Consider the following 18,285-nt stretch of genomic DNA (forward strand, 5'->3'; position numbering starts at 1 on the left):
ATAAATCATGACTAGTTTCCGTTGAATCGACTTGTGGTTCCTGATGCGAAACTGTGCCCTCTACCGGTTAAAACAACTCATTGTTAATAAAATTCATCAGGAATTAGATACTAAAGTAATGTAAGCAAGCAATTGATAGAGTTCTTCGATATCTTATAGCCTATTTAATGGTTATTTATGCAAACGATGATAATGTTATAAAAAAACTGCAACATGTTCTTCATTTAAAGCAGAGGTTCTTAACCAGGCCATGCACCCTCTTTGGGGGTCGTTTGAGACATTTCTCGGTGTCCGTGTGTGAGATTGGATAATAAAGCAATCTACTTATTATTCTTACAATATTTCAAACTGAATATTATTCTGTAAAATGGTCCGTGGCCTTCGTTTTGATAGCACGAGTTTTTCTCTTACCTGTTTACATTTCGATTTCTTCACCAGTAAAAAGCAGTGTGTGGCTAAACATCTCTGTTAATTAGTATGGGAGCGTATGAGTACTGTATTTTGCGATATCCTTCAATCGTTTGTGACCGCGGCTTTGCACGTGAATGACGCGATTATTAATTGCTTGGAAACATGTGTTACATGTTATTTTGAAGACTTTCAAGCCAAACATCAATGTCACCATTGGTGAAAATAACACATTTTAAATAAGACATTATGCATAATTTTTTTTAAGGAAAATACAAAAAAAAAATGTTGCAGTTCTTGGGTGTTTTTTCCTCCTAATGGCTCTCCGGACAGCAACAAGAGTGCCTAGATAGCCAGCTGGAACCTTCTTTTGCACCCATGTGCAAACCCCCCACGTGAGGGGGGGGGTGTTTGGGTGCCCTGTGATCCCTCTGACCTTTTTATTTATTTATTTTCTGTATTTCTTTATTATTTTATTATACGATTTCAGAGTATCTTAAAAGCTTCAATATTCGAGCTCGGAATCAAAACCATGCATAATCCAATTTACATCACTACTATTTCTTGATAATCAACTCTCCCCTTGATTTGTTTTCTTCATTAATAACTGCAATACCCCAATTACGAAATTACCATCCCTATACTGATAGCATTCCATATACTCTATTATATGGTTTTTTTTTCCTAATTTCATACATCTCATTATTTTTTTTAAACTAAAACACTAAAAAATATTGAAACGCGTATTTGGATTAAATTGACGAATTTCTGCATTTTAAATGTGATAGAAAAGAATTATGCATTTTCTTTCCTCACCCCCCAAAGAATCAAGATGATATACCGTTATGTCTCTGGGAATCTAAATTGGTTTTTAATAACATAACAAAGCAGAAATTATTATCAGTGAATTATAGCCTCCCATTGCATTACACTCTCGCATAATTTTCTCCTTTTCCGATGGAACGCTAATCGTCTCTTTCGCTGATTTCAATATCAATACGAATGCAGAAATATTAATAATCTTTTTTTTTTTTTTGGTGAAAAATGGCAGACATTTTCTTTTATAAAATCTTTTGTATATATATTTTTTTATTGTTGCTCTAAGTATCTTGATAATAGAACTAACGGAAAAAAATGGAATAAATATTTTTGTTTTGGAGTTTCTTTTGCTATAACTAGCTAGAAATTTTATGCTGTTTATTTCTTTCGTTTTTATCATTTTTTTTTTTCGTATTTTATATTTTCACGACTTTTCGAACGTCTGACAAAATACCCATAAACGGTTTATGTGGATATTTTTTTTTTTTACTTACTATCGATGCAAAAAGCCTTTATTTTCTTTTCATGATATGCTCGAAGTTATTTCTATGGTTTTCTAGAATTTTGGCTTCTGTTTACGACGTGAAGAAAGTTATCTTTTGGTAGGAGACTTTATGAATGCTTTTACGCTTTTATTTTAGATTTTTATAAGCAAAATCAATGTTGTATTAAAGCTGAAATGGCTGATGTTTTTGAAATTTTGGTATATTTTCTGGTTATATTTTTATATATTGTATCAGATTTCAAAATATCATGTGCAAAAATTTCCTCTTTTTTTGTCACTTTGTATAGATTTTATCTTCTATTTAATGGGAAAAAATAGTTAAAATGTATTTATTGATGACATCGCATTTTTTTCAAGGAAAATTGTTGTGCACATTTTTCAAGAAACTTTTTTTTTTTGAAAATTTGTCTCACCAATCACTGATCAAACGTTGCATTAAAGTTAATTCATATAAAAGTGAAAAAATGAAGGTAATACTGCTCAAAAATTTGTAATACTGTATTCATGAGATCTATAGTGATGCTTCACATGCTACTGATTCGTAAAGTTTTAAATCCGTCGATTTGATTCTAGGAAGTTGATGACATTTAGCAAAGAATGGTGATGAAGTATTAAATCGAAGGTATCTCAAAACTGACCACTGAATACTCAGAAGAGACAAAAAATTTTCTTTTTGAAAGGGGCCTTTTCTTATGAAAGGGGCCCATTCACGTATAGTTAGTGAAACTATTCGGATAGATTTGCATGGCTTGATATAGGATGGGTGATTCTTTTGAAATGCAACGAAAGGGGCCCATTTTGTGGCCCCCATGTGTCTTCCGTCACCCACTGCAAATTACACGAGGGAGATCAAGAAGTTTCACCACACATCACCATCTCATCATCTGAATTATATGTTTCACTCCATTCGAAATTCATTATTTAGAATATAATTCACTGATTCAGATGCTGTAAAAAACAGCCCCAGTTCTTATCACGATATTTTGAAACTGCCCCGAAGAAAGCTTGCTTCGGGTTCTTGAGATAAATTCTCAAGATTATTTATTTTCTTGAAAAACTGCGAGAGGAACTCTCGGGACTATCAATTTAATTTTCATTCGACTTTCGCATTTCATTAATTGTTCTTTGTATTCATGCTATGACTTCAGTTATTAATATGATTGTCTTATACTTCTCTATAACGAATATAAAAATCCCGTACGGATAGTTGTTCCAGGGCAATAGAGTGAAGGGCTGTTTTATCCCTTTGAAGTTGATCTTGTCGCCTTGAATAATCAGGAGCTTGACGTCACTGCTTTAATATTTTAACTAAAGTGCCACTTTGAAATACCAGAGTACCCAATGGCAATTAACCGATTTTGCCTGGGAACTTTGCTGTCATGAAACAGTCCTTATTATATGGTTCAGTCGAAGAAATGAATAGGAACAAGAGAAAAAGAAAAAATTATGGGGGTATTATTTCAATAATATTTTTAAAGATAATTTGAATTATCTTTATTTTATTCGGTTAAAATGTCAGCTATTAACAAAATATGGGATTATATGCATTTGATACCACTTATAATCACGGGTAATGTGATAATTAGGTTATTGTTATCAGAAACCCCGATCACATAGGGATCACATGAAGCAGCGTATACTGTGCTTTGTTTTGTTCTCTGATTTACCGTCATTTCTCGTATCGCCCCCGTTATGCCAGAGACATGAATGTGCAAAATTTCACTTTTTTGGGTTTATCAGCTGGTTGGATCACTTATTTTGATCTCTAAGTTTCACCAGAAAATCTAATGTGTATCATCTAATGAAACACTCGTTAAAAACATTTTAGGAAAATAACACTCATAGAGCACAATAGGTAGAGTGAACATTCAAACGTCATTTCCAAAGATTAAGAAATTTGCACATTCATGTTTCTGGCATAAGGGAAGGGGGAATGATGCCATTGCTGTCTATATTTCGATCCCCGAAAGTCTTTTAATATTTTCCCTTTCCTTTCATCCGTGCAATTCATTCGGTTAAATTTCTTATTCTAACTAAACGCACTCAACTGCTCATAACAAGCTCGTTAACTACTCGAGTATATTTTATTATGACGAATATCAGATTTTCCTGGTAAGTTCTCCTATTTTTAATGGCCGTTTTTCAAATTGTAGACAGCCGAAGTCTTGGTTATTAGATTGACTGTACAATTTGTTTTTTTTATATTTCTTATGTCTCATTGTAGGAGGTCTTGAATATATATATATATACGCATACATAATTTTTTTTTGAAAAGCCACCCCTATCATTTCCTTTTTGAGCAAGCGTCTTAACAGCGTTATTGATTGCTCTTTTGCAAACTTAATTTGGCGCTGTTGGCTGCAGAAGTTTGGCAATAAATTATTTGGAAGCAATTTATCTTGAAATTTCTGTCGAACACAAAAGCAACGCTCAGCGCACTTTCCCCTCGCACACCCACACACACACACTCTCTTGGCCTCTCTAATACTTAACAACAACTACTACTACTACGACTACCGTTGCCGCTACCCGCTATACACTTAAGCACATGTTACTAAAAGGAACCATTTTTATGATCGACCTACTTCTTGAAGTGCAACCAAAAACATGTGCGTGTGCCCGGCTCTCCTTTTGAGAGTTTCGAGTTTAAGGAAATTGAGTATGCAGAGTCCTTTCCTCTGTTTCTCCCACTCCCACCGCCCAATAAATTTAAAACTTTTAACGTTCTCGCTTTGCACCCCTCCCCCCTCTTGAAATATTTGAAAGTTTCTTGTTACGAGAGTATATGATTTTCTTCGAGAGGAAAGAGAGCATTTCTGACGTTGAGTAACTCGACTTTCAGTAGCAGAGCTAATCTAATAAATGTCTAGAAATATACTCACGAGTAAGTGTTACGATCTTATGGCGCACGTGCACAGAAAATGCGGCAACCACGGGGGTGAAGTGAAGTGAGATTGATAACAAAATAACGTCATCGCGAGTGCTGACAAATCAGTCTTGTTTGAATTCTATCGGGACACGTACGTATATAAAGTTTTGAGAATGTAGCAGCTACGCCGCACAGAATTTATAGACACGGTGCTGAGCGAAAAATTTCTCATTTCTGCTTTTCATCCAAATAGAAATCTCAGTTTAGTTAGCTCATGAAGTTGTTACTAAACATCGATAATGTAAGTCTCTTTTCAGCGTATAGTTGCTCTTATACTCATGGCAAAGTCCTTTGCTTGAGAACTCGTATAATTTAACCCCTTCAAGTATATGCTTTTGGAAACAAATTTGGATGATATGTATTATTTGAGGTATAGCCATTGAAGCTAAAAAAAAGTTTCCTTATTTGCATGTTAGAAATAGAAGGGGCCGGGATTAACCCAGTAGATTTCATTTTCGCTCTCACCATCTCTTTCTCACTCACCCCTATTTGCTCTTTTTCTTTTAATAAATATAAAGTAGGAACATACGTTATATGTGGAGGGAAAATCAATATACGGGAGTATCGAAAGAACGGGAGGGGGGGGGGTGAAACATCTATTGTTGATAGGGTTACAATTAAGCTTCGCGATAATGAAAAAAAATTCAAAAAAGGGGAGAGCTGGAATGAGTTTATTACATTTGCGACTGGAGGAGATATCTCGTCCCTGATCATTTAGGTGTCTCGCAATTGCTTCATGAGTAATGCCACAAAATAAATAAGGGGCTAGTTGTTAGTTTTCCTACAGTTTTTCTGGTTATAAATGTCATTTATACTAATGTGGCCAAACAATAGCACTTATAAGAGTCAATCAAATGAAACCTGTGAGTCCGTTGAGATGGCTGTAAAGTAGTAAAGAAGGGTAAAGGTAAAAATGAAGCAAGAATGATCTTTTGTTCGTTAGAAAAAGTCACCACAGGCACTCAGACTGGTATCGAATTTCTTTAATCCCAATCCGTAAGGACAATGAGCCGATAGTGTTATATGTCGATGTGACGACCTGAGTATCCCTCGGTTTGACTTGACGATATCAGATTTCTTGATGAAGGCAGATGTGGTCTGGGGGATGAGGAATTTTTCGTCGTTCCACCACAGTGTTGGATACGACAAAAGCTGTCATGGCAGCTTTTAATCACCTAGCATAGATTGGCGGTGCATGAGCATAGTTGTCGTGATTCGCGACTCTTCAGATGCCTGTTTCATGCCTTTTAGCTCATGTGAAAGTTCTGAGCGAATGAATGCCACGTGGTGACACATCAGGGGGCAATTGCTGAGCCACGTGTGGTTTCTCTAGCTAAATCGTTCCGTATAAATGTTCGCAACACAACAAGAAGCATTTTTGTGCAACAAAATGATCCTCCTGGATGTCATGTGACGAGCCGGTGCATGCTGTGTTGTCCCGTCGTGAATGTTTTCGCTTTGTCAACTTGACCAACGTGCCATTGAAGTGAATTGGACCATGTTCATGGATGTTATTTGTCTTTTTCTTGAAGTTTGATGGGTGTCTGGATATTTTCCGATCTCTTCTAACGAGTAAAATTACATTTTAGCGTCATCAGATTGGCTTATTTAATTTATCTGCACAAATACGTTTTCTCATCTATCTTAACAAATTTAGTTTTTTTTGGACGGGTGTTACTGATTTTATGAATTCTAAATCTGATAGTTATTTGAAAACCATGAAAATTTGTACCATGAAAAGTAAAATTTTTCAGTGCGTTAAAATATTTTAAGCATTGAATCAGTTATTACACAGTTTCATTCGCTAAGAACACCATATTGATGTTATCCGTATGTTAAAGAAGGAGGGCATCTCGATATTATTTAATTTTATAGATCTCAGCTAATTTGACAATAATAACCATGTTTACAAGTTTAACAAGAACTCATTTTTAAAGACGATTTAATTTTCTCGTCTAGGTGACGTTGATATGCGAGTGTTCCAGCAGCAATCCTCAGGCCGAGATATCCTGGTGGAAAGACGGATTTCTGATACTCGGGACACCCGATGGCGTATTCGATGCACCCAACGGTGGACGGTCCACGAGGAATCTTCTTCACTTGAACGTTTCATCTACTGACGATGGTGCTGTTTACACGTGCCAAGCGACGAACACTGAACTCAAGCAAAGCACTCACGACGCTGTCACTATAAACGTTCTGTGTACGTTCAGTTACTATTTCTGAATTAAAATCTCTTTATCACTTCTTGTTCATTAACATGCTGACGGGCATAATATGTTGATCACTTAGTTCTGGTGCAATGTGCTTGATCGGCACACATTCATAATAAACACTTAATTAAATTTATTTATACAACTATCAAGTGATGAATACCGTTATTAGGTGTGCCATTGAAAAAAAAACACGTTTAAGAACAAAACATTTATTTGACCTAAAGCCAATCGAAAAAATGTTAATGAGGAAGGACGATGTGAAAAACAAAATGGCCACGCTGCGCCTGTCAGATCAAATGCGCTCGACGGAAGGAAATTAGCGATAACCTCAAGAAAATTGTTCCCGTCACCTGCCGGTAAACGATAGAAATACATGTTCATGGATCTCACAGACCCACTATTCCTGGAGGGTTAAAACACTTAAATTTCAAAATGTTGCGTAATCGAGTACAATGGCCTAGCAGATCACTTTAGTCACCATCAACGTTCGGCAAAGTTTTGAATGAACTGACACAACAGTTTGAAAGCAGTATTGTAAATTGAAGTATGAAGTGATGGAGCAGGTAGTTTTTCATTGTAAATATATTTTCTCGTTGATGATAAATTAATTTACGAATCTGTTCTCATTTACAGATAAACCGGAATTCGATATGCGACCAATGCAGCAGTACGACGTTGTTGAAGGCGAGGCCGCTGCCATCAATGTTTCTGCACGTGGTAACCCTTCCATTATCACGTACACGTGGAGCAAATTGCGAAGCGCGGCGTCTCAGATGCCAGCGGATTCAAATGACGTCAGCATGTCCCAAGTTCTTTCAACGGGTCCGATTCTCAACATCAGTAGCGTTAGGAGGGACCAAGCCGGACAGTACAGGTGCGAAGCTAGCAACGAAGAGGGCAGCAACGTCGCGTCTGTTCTTTTGAATGTTTTATGTGAGTATCCACCAGAATTGGCGGCTATAATTGAATGTAGAACAAATTATCGACGACTTTTTATTTTCCGTAAAGTAGTAGTTCTCAAACTTTTGTTATCCGCGCCTCTCTTGGGTAATCCATGATTCATCTTAGGCTTTCCAAATAGTTTTGTAGATACTTCTTTATATTGGACAGATACTATCGACCACCCAATTACACGTGTGATTCCAAAGGTTTTTAACAACTGGCTATTGCGAAGATGAAGTTTTGGAAAGAGAGAAAATTCAACTGCCTAGACCACTACACTACAAAGGCAACGAATCTCTCAATCTTTCCTTGGAGCTCGTGCACACTGAAAGGGACACGATACCTGAAGGGACTATTTACGGCCGGACCTGACTCAGGCCAATCTCACAACTGCTGACTCTGCCCCCAGATGGCGACTTATGAAAGGATGGCACCATTCTCCACTATCCATACAAAAGTTTTTAACAACTGGCTGGCGAAGATGAATTTTTGGAAAGAGAGAAAATTCAACTGCCTTTTGCGGGAATCGAACCCATTTCACTTTCCGGGTGAACGCCCTAGACAAGTGTGCATGATCTCCAAGGAAAGATTGAGAGATTCGAGAATCACCTTTCAACATGTGATTCCTTATGAAAAACTTATAAGGAAAATGTGTTTTGCGTTTTTTGATTTGACCAATAAATTACGGAATTATAACGCATTAAAAATTGATGCACTTTCGAATTCAGCCAAATTCACCAAACGTATAACTTGGCGTTTTTAAAAGCAATGCTGTAACCATAAGAGTAATCAAGAAAACTAAAGCTGTATAAACCACTCTTTTTTCTTTGCTCTTTCTCTCAAAAAAAAAAAATTGACTTCATTGTTTAGGAAAGAAAATTGCGCATTTTGGTAGAAAGTGTTGATTTTTGGAAAACAATTTTTCCAATAGATCTCGTATGGTTTACACTTTACATATCTGGTGATAAATTTGCCAATGTATTTAGGCGAAGGTAACAAGTAACAAGGTCAACATCACTTTGCACGAAGAGGAAAAAGTGCCAATCGTGAAAGAAAATAACTGAGCTAGGCTTCTTATGCGGTTGAATATTCCAGTTCATTTTAAATTAGTGGCAACCTGCTATATGGGACTTTTTTTGGGTGTTTGGCGCGTAGTTAACCTTTAGAGAACTGACACATCACAAAAATTCAAAACGTTATAACTCCCTTGATATTCATTCGATCCTAAAACGGGAAACACTTTCCTTTATTAGTTTTTACAAGAAATATTGTGTGTGCTTATTGGGCGGTTGATAATATCCACTCTGCATAAAAGACCCACTGCAAAGCATGTAGATGGGCACACACAAATCAATGCCTCCATCTCTCCGCGATACCTCTGATAAAGGTTGGCGATGACCCTAGGAGCCACGACTTACATTTTGAGAAACATTGTTGTATAGTATTAATGACAGCACAGAGTATTATGGACGAAAATAACGTACTGTTTTGCTTATAATTCGTAGCTCCCGCTACGGATAATGTTGAGCATATAACTTCAATTTGAAACGCATGTAAATTTCTGGTAGTGATTTGTTCAATACGCAATCTTAAGGTATGAAAGGAGATCTGTTGACATTAAAAAAATGTCGAGAATTCTACTCGTCGTTACAGGTGTCTGTAGTTTATACAAAGGTAATTTCTTGTTGATTTGTCTTCAAGATATTTTAATATAACATTCCTATTAAAGATTAAAAAAAACCCAGATAACACGCAGTGATCTATAATCTGCGCCAATAAGTTCAAATGCTCTCTGAAGATTATACAGAGAAAACATTATTACCTCAGACTTTTGTTTCGAATGAATAACATTCTTTTCTTCCCGCAGATTCAGCCTCGATAACAATGGCGACCGAGATGGCTCTCGTTGATCAGGGATCGAACGCTTTCTTGGAGTGTCAGGTGGACGCTAATCCGATGAATGATAACGTAATCCACTGGATTAGATCAGATTTCGATCTTCAGAGCCGAACTCGCAACAGCATCGAGAATGGAAGGTCTTACCTTGTCATCAGCAACGTAACTAGAGAGGATTCCGGAGTATTCTACTGCGTCGCCGATAACGGCATCGGAGGAGAGGCCAAGAAAGCTTCCTTGCTAGTCGTTAAACGTGAGTTCTTTATTATAACTATATTTATAAACATGAATCCACTTGAAAAATAAATAAATCAGCCCAGTGTGTTCTTCAACGTTACCACAGCTGCAGACCGGTGGAAAAACATCAACCATTATGCAGCCCAATGGAAACGGAAGACATTTGCGGACCGACAAAAAATAAATAAGGATAAATAATTTCCTGACTGAAAAAATTTTAGCGGACAGGCACAGAATGAATAACTGCGAGAAGTAATGGAGGAAAATAAATGAGTAGGGGAAATAAAAGAAATTGCAGACTGGGGCATAAAACAAATAAATGAATGAAATAACGTATTTTTTTTACATTGCTCCTAAAATTTATAACATTTTACCTATTGAATTGCAAAATATAACATCATTTCCTACTTTTAAACGACAACTTCAACAATACAATGCTAATATACCAAATATCGAAGCTTATTTTAATACTGAGATATAAATTTATGCATTTCCATTCCACCGAAGGGATTTTTTGCTCATTTTTTTTACAAATGAACACACCTCTATTTTTTATACTCAGTACATGTATTTTCTTGGATTTGCTGTTCACATACATATGTATATGTGTATTTTTTTTTCATACATGTCTTTTTTTTTTTTGCTATCTTTTATTTTCGCGCATTTAACATAGCAATAATAATTGCACTATATAGAGTGACTTTTTTTAGTTCCATTGTATGCTGTCAGTACGGGTAGCCAAGTTACCCCTTGTCAACTCATATGCAACTCAGTGTATCGATATTTATGTCAGTCTGTTATTTGCTGTGCATATATTTTATTCCTTATCTTGTATCAATGAAAAGTGAATAAATTTCTTCTTCTAATTTTAAAAAAGGGGGGGGGGGATAATTTCAGACTGGAAAAAATATTTGTCTAAGAGAGAAAAAAAAAGTAACTGAGGACTATTTTGATCAACAAAACCAAATGAATAAGAGAGATACTTGACGGACTGGAGAAAATAATTGAGTGAGGCAGGAATTGTATTATGAAAGTTTGATAAAAAAACAACTACTAAGCCCATTGGTGACATTCGCTCGAATGCAATCTATATGCTTATATGTTGCATTTTTCAAGTATAACAGGTTTCTTCCATAAAGAACTTTTCTCAACTTTTTATAGTATAACACCGACCTAAGAGAAATTATTTTCCGGCCGGCATATCAGATAAATAAAAAAATTAATTCACAGACCTGCTGACGGCCAAGACGGAAACAAAAACCACTATTGAGACTGTATAATATTTATATATACTAAATCTATAAAATTACATTATGACTATATGAATCCGTTAAAATTTCTCGTGGACTGGTACCGGCTCGCAGACCAGTGATTGGAGAGCACTGGTTCAAAGTATGACGTTTCTAAGTTTGTAAATTTCTGATAACTACATTAAAAAAAACTGTTTCGCGAGTTTTAATTTTTTGTCACTTTTACTTATTTTTCAAATGCAGATAAGCCTGTCATTGAGAAGACCGGGTTTTATTCGAAATCAGCTGCCGAAGAAACCGAGGAAGCTAGAATCGTTTGTCGTGCCTCCGGTGCACCGAACGTGACTTTCACTTGGTTCCGAGAAGGCAGTACCATCGGTGACGGGCTGAAACCAAACAAGCACGAGATCACAAGCCGACAACTGGATTTCTTGAACTGGGAATCTGTTCTCGTCGTTAAAAACGTCAGGTCAGCTGATTACGGTGACTACGAGTGCGTCGCAAAGAACGACTTGGGATTCGAGAGTCACAAGATACCTCTTGGCAAAAAATGTAACTATTACGTTGATTTTGTCACTTTTCCTCAATGATATCTATAAAAACATGTTTTGAACAGATAAAAAAAAAATTCTATGTTTTATTTTACTGATTTTCTTTTCCTCTAAATTTTTCACAGCCGCACCGGACCCACCTACGTCTCTTACTGTTATCAACGTAACGCACAACTCAGCTTTACTCAGATGGACCCAGGGATTCAACGGCGGTATCGAATCTGGTTTCAGGATACGTTTCCGGAAAGTAGATTCTGGTGGTTCATATACAGTCATCGATACAGAACCGTCTAATGCTACGACTTTCGTGGTCCGAGGACTGGCGCTGGGAACTGAATATGTCTTCGGCATCATGGCTTATAACAATCTAGGAGATAGCGCGTACTTAGAAGACGCTGCTACTGTAATTACTCTAGGTAATTTTTTTTCTCTCATTCCACGACGACTTGATGAGTTATACAAAGTGATCCTATAATTCCCGTTGTAGCATTTTACTGGAGAACCGTTGATATACAGCAGAGGTCTTCAACCTCTTTCTGGCAGCAAGCACTGCATGTACTCATTACCAAAAGAAGCGCAAACTTACGGAAAGTTTGACATGATAATGCATGGAATCAGGATTGTTTCAGTCGTTAAATGTAATTTATACAAGGTGTTTAATCGGAACGTTAATTGATCGCGAGCAAGAAATCAGATGCGAGCATTTGGGATTATGGAAGCGTCAGAGAGCACCGTGGTGCTCGCGAGCAACGGATTGAAAATGACTGATCTAGAGGCAAGGGGGTTTTGTAAAGTTGTTAAAATAAAAAAAAAACCTTTTTATACGGACACCCTCTTCCCAAAAACTCATTTAGAATCTTGTTGCGTCATTCCTGAGGCTAACAAAAATCCGACGTTACAAAGTGCAATATCCAATGAGATATTTGAATTCAAATATCGGAGAAAGATTGTGAAGAACAACAAAAACTAATGAACAACCCTTCTGATTTTTTACTTCAAATATCTCAGCACATATTGCACTTAAAACGTATAATAGTTTTCGTGAGCCTCAACTTTCTAATTGGGTTTTGAGGGCAGGTTGTCCGTATAAAAGTCAATTTTTATTTTCTGATAACTACACATCCCGCTTCAATATTGATGAAGTATCTGAGTTCTAAACGTTATCTGGATATTTTTTCTAATTGGAAGTATACCTCTCTGGGATCAAGGGTTCATCATTAAAAAAACGGCACGGGAAATTATAGAACCGCGCAGCAGAGTAATAAAATGAAATGTAAAAAAACGCTTATGCATTGATATCTTGTTTGTATCCATAGATGAAGCACCGCTTGGAGAGAGCGAGAAAGTCGTCGACGATGCTTTGGCAAACAAAGGCGATATCCCAAGGATAATCATTATCAGCGTATCCGTAGTCGGCTCTTTTCTGCTCGTCCTTAATATCGTCCTCGTCATCTGTTTCGTTCGAAAACGGAGGAAGAAGAGGCTAGAGGAAGGTAGGACATATGCATGGTTACGGTTAAAAAATTGATTTGTTTGATGAAGAAATTTATTTTTAGCGATAAAAAAAAATCTCCTCCCACACTTTCTTTAAATTTTTCTTTTCATTTATTCATAAGCATATGTGCGTTACCGTATAACAAACATACAGGGTCATATAGCCCTACATAATGGAAGAGATGGAAAGAGGTGTAAAGTTCCGATTACAATATAATATAAAATAATGATTACTGGTGAGAATGTGTGTTTTTTTAAATTTAAATTTTGCGCGAATACTTTGTGGGAAAATAAGTTTTTTTGTTAAAAAAATAAGGCACTCACACTCACATACATAAGTTCGCTGATATTTGGTAATTTTAAGCTTCTTACCGTAATAATGTTTTATTATGGTGGAAATGTCTACTTTATTTTGGTGCGAATGTCAATATATATCGATCGTATATTATACAACTCGTGAATATTTCTTACTTTTATATCGCTTTCTAATTTTCTAACTTTTTTTATTGAACTGAATGACAAAAAAAAAAAAACTAATTTCGACTGTTGAAGCAAAATGTCAAAACATTCCTTAGTAGATGTTTTTACTGCAGGTTATTTTAAAAATTAGATAATATAATCATCAAATACAATCGACCCTCTTTCTTTCTCGAAAAGAAAATTAATCCTTGCGTTTGCAGTACTAAATCACTGCATTTTTTCCACCTCTCGCCTCATGTTTTTGAAAAACTCTTTATCTCGAAGGCCAAGAAATGATGTTAATAAAAAATACAGAAAGCTCTTTTCCTATTTTTTTTCCCGTAAATCCGGCTTTTTTTACCAGAGGTGAAAGAAATTGATAGGAAAGGATATCCGTGATATATATATGTAGAGTGTAGTATTGCAACCCATTCTGGCGATAGACGGGGAGGGTACAATTCACTTAAAAATTGTAGTCATAGGCGAGAGTTCGGAGATGGTTCTTTCCCCCCCCCCGTTCGAATAACTTTTGTCCACCCCTCTCGCAATGCTCATAGCAAAGGTAGGGAACCTGATAAGTAGGGCCCAGATTTTTATGGCTTTTTATGATTTTGAATATTTTGCTATTTTTACACGATAGAATAAATGATGTTCAGTAATTTTTAGTCATTTTTCATGATTTTTCAGAATTTGTATCAGGCGTTGTATTTGTATTTGTATTTGTATTTGTAAAGCATATTTTAATATCAGCATTAATTTGCATATTTCAGCAAAACTGGGAAGAGGGATCCCCCCCCCCCCCAAGCTTCATTCCATAGGATTGACAATTGTTCGACGATATTAGCAATAATTGACCATTTTATTTTCCTCTTTGGCATCGTTTTTCGCAATAATTGGCGATTTTCAAATGCTATTGGGAACAATTGGCAATTTAATTTCGTGCCTTTAGCATGATTTTGGGCAATTATTGGTGATTTACCGTAATTCCCTCGAGGAAATATGGCCAGCATATTTATAAAGACATTTTTTTTTTAGGTTTTTCACCGCATATTTTAAGTTTTTATGCCATAAATGCATGTTTTATGAAGCATATTCTGTCGGTTTTTAAGTCTTGAAAAATCTTAGCCCTTAATCTTAAACCCCTTTTTAAATCTTAAAATTATAAGCATAAAAATGAACATTATTAAAAATTAGCTTCGAGCACAATTGGGCTGAAGACCGAAACGTCCATGTGATAAGTGGCTGGCAAGGAAAATCCAGTCTTTATCATAGTATATGATCACCCCTGACTGACATGCAGGATTTACATGGTCTACCCATACTAAGTACAAGGTTGTCAACGAGCTGTTGAGGCATTGCTGCCCATTCTGGATGTGTAGTGCCAATCGCAACTTCGGAATCGTTGCTGGCGGCTGGTGACGTGCTGCCAAGCGTCTCCGTGGAGTGTCCTACACGTGTTCGATTGGATTTAGATCCGGGGACTTTGCCGGCCAATCGATGCGCTGAATATCTGCACTCTCCAACGGCTCCACTGTACGATGAGGTGTAGCGTTGTAATCCATGATGAGGAACTGAGGACCTACAGCACCCCTAGAAAGACGCACATGACGAAGGAGAACCTGGGTACAGTAGCGGGCTGAACCATCTTGGAAGATGTTCGGGTACCAAGCATGATATCTCTCCAAATGAGAATTCCACCACCTCAAAATCAGTAACTTTCGATAATGTTCGAAGGGGTCATTGCGTGTTCCCCGCTCTCTCCAGATGTGTATGCGCCCAGAATTTCTGGTCAGACTAAATCTTCTGTCATCCGTAAAGAATAGGGTACTCGATCTCAATTTTCAGCTTCGTCTTTATTTTTCGCACACCAGTGTATTTTACCAACTCACCTTGGAAAAACCTAGTTCATACCAGTGAAACCTACGTCTTACCAGGCTTTTGCCATGACGCATAAAAATGGCTAGTTATATTTTTCCCCTATTATATAACACGATTCTTTTTTAAATAACTTTAAAAAAAGTGCAATAATCTATTATTCATTTCAACGTTAAATTTTTTGTACTTAAAAGAAAAGAAAATAACACCTCGTTATCTAGTGGAAACATTCTCCGAGCAGCTCGTCAATCGATGTAAAATCGGTGATACAACCTCCCTTTCCTCCATTGCTTGCAGCTTGTTTTAATTGTTCATCATCCCCCCCATCCAACCTTTAACATTAATTAAGAATATTAATTTAGTTTATCCGTCCACCCTTTCTAATTGTGTTTAGGGAAAATAATATGATAATCTCTGTTTATGTACGTGCAGTATGTTTAGCTAAGAATTCTTTTCCTGTAGAAATATTATTCCCGACCACATTGTTTTCTTCGGTTTCGTCGTTAGAATGTTCTTATAGAATTTTTTCCTATGATTTTATGTATAAAAGAATTTTGTGTGAAATTGAGTTTTTTCGACGCAAAATAAAACCCTGTCTAGAATTGTATTTCGTATTTTTCTCTCTTTTCTTGTGCATGCTGCATTGGTAAGTGCTGCAGAGGTTGGCAAAGTTTTGTCAGAGTAAGTACCGTGGAGAGTGTTATGCTTATTTTTTTCATGTTCATGTTAAAAATGATTTTATATAAATTCAAAGAACTAATCCCAAATGACTGGCTTCAAAATATAAGAGAATTTGTGATTTGCTTCTCTGATCCAGTAATATTTTAGTAGTCGTCAACCAACATCAACCAAGTAGCAGTTCAATTATTTTCAAAGGACCACCCCGAAAATATCGATATATATTTTTTTTTCTGTCCAAGAAATCGAAAGAAAAAGTCCGAATACACCCGCAAAAATCAAAAGGAGCATAAACCGTTAACCTCGTATAAATATAATTATCTAATTCTAAATCTGACTTGCACTAAAATTCTAAATTTGAATAATTCAAAAAATCTAAATTTTATTATTTTTAAAATTTGAAAAATTGTTCAACTCTAAATTTGGCAAATTGTAAAACGCTAAATCTGACGAATTCCAAAACTGCAAATTTTAATAAGTTTATAATTTAGCCAATTCTAAAACTGCAAATTTGACTAACTGTAAAATTTTAAAACTGCAAATTTGACTAACTGTAAAATTTCAAAACTGCAAATTTGACTAACTGTAAAATTCTAAAACAAATCTAACTTTGACTAACTCAAATCTAACTCTTTCTAAATTTGACTAACTCAAATATTCTAAAACTACATTTGGCAAATTCAAGACATCGGGTTATGCTTCTACTCTGAAGACACACTGTAACGGAACAAAAACCAAGAAAACAAGAGCAAAGCAGAGAAATCACCAATAAAAACCATTTTTATTCATTTCGTGCTCCCTACTGAGCATCATCCGTGAATTCGAATACGACTTTATGACTTCGCTGTATAAATAGCAGATGGGAGGGAGTGCACGAAAAACAAAAATAATGTTAGGTGATCTTAATTTTAATAAATGAGCATTGTGCTGTAAGAAAATCATTATCCACGCGTAATTAATTTTGCTTCACGCATGCGAAGATTAATTTAACGCAGTATGGTCAAAATTGGCAACGCTTCAAGCTCGTTTTTCTACTTTTCCTCTCCTAATCCTATAAAACAAAAAAAAACACAAAAAAATCATTAAAATAACACTCGACTTTTCTGTTTTGTACAACCTATAAAAATATTTATCACTCGTAAAGCCTTTAAAAAAATTGAAAAGTAGAAAAAAAAAATAGTTATTTTAAAGTATGTATCGATGATCATAATTAAGTCTCATAACTTTGTGGCTTCAGAATTCAGTAATATATACATCCTACTTATCGAAAGTATGAACTAATCATGACCCTATAGACATACACTATAAAAGTTTAACATACAAAAATATATATAAAAAAAGTAATTTCTGAGTGATAAATAATTAAAAGTTAGGTACACACAGAAAAAAAAAGGTTAAAGAAAAAAAACATTTTATAAATTTAAAACCCAGATAGTATTGAAATGGGTCATTTCTTAAAATTAAATAATAATAATAAAAATAATTTACATTGAATAATCTCCCTTCGGGGCTAGAAACTTGAAAATTTCATTATGATAATTTTTTCCCCACGAAAAACGAATGTTATTAAAAATTTATGTAAGCTATTAAGAGGTTTTCTTTTTTTTTGTTTTGTTTTTCCTAATCTTCCCTTGTATCGTTACGCTTCAAGTACATAATTAATGGTGAAGCTTTTAGGAAACTTTTAGAAGGACGAAAACATTTGTGGAACTATACAAGAAAGAAGAAACAAAAAAAAAAAATTATTGAACGATAGAATTTCTTTTCTTTTTACTTTAAATTTTCTCTGCAGGTTATAACTTTTAATGTGATTATAATTTTTTTAAAAAAATAAAATTGTTACTTCTTATTTTTCGCTCCTCGTGAACTTATTTACAGGCTTTTCCTCCATGTAAATTCCACAAAACTGAATTACATCAACAATTACAAGGGGGGAAAAACTTTCAAAAAATAGGTGTAAACGTTAATAAGTTTGTTTTTTATTTTTTCAAACTCTTAAATCTTTTAAATGGGATTTCATTGAATT

General features: G+C 35.5%; 1 protein-coding gene across 2 annotated transcripts in view; it reads left to right on the top strand.

Moving 5' to 3' along the window:
• The window catches only part of LOC149076046 (nephrin-like), a 238,813-nt gene that overhangs the window by 213,010 nt on the left and 7,518 nt on the right, over positions 1-18,285 (top strand). The window contains exons 13-19 of one of the 2 annotated variants that reach the window (XM_089243570.1): positions 6,621-6,864; positions 7,511-7,810; positions 9,687-9,968; positions 11,446-11,754; positions 11,879-12,169; positions 13,070-13,246; positions 16,233-16,262. In XM_089243570.1, the coding sequence (XP_089099696.1) occupies positions 6,621-6,864; positions 7,511-7,810; positions 9,687-9,968; positions 11,446-11,754; positions 11,879-12,169; positions 13,070-13,246; positions 16,233-16,262 (1,633 nt within the window). The remainder of the gene's footprint in view (positions 1-6,620; positions 6,865-7,510; positions 7,811-9,686; positions 9,969-11,445; positions 11,755-11,878; positions 12,170-13,069; positions 13,247-16,232; positions 16,263-18,285) is intronic. The other variant, XM_089243569.1, reaches the window with a different exon arrangement.

The sequence above is a fragment of the Pholcus phalangioides genome, unplaced genomic scaffold (assembly GCF_987345545.1).
Source record: "Pholcus phalangioides strain wild (caught in Gottingen) unplaced genomic scaffold, Ppha-v1.0 ptg000015l_1, whole genome shotgun sequence".
Classification (NCBI taxonomy): domain Eukaryota; kingdom Metazoa; phylum Arthropoda; class Arachnida; order Araneae; family Pholcidae; genus Pholcus; species Pholcus phalangioides.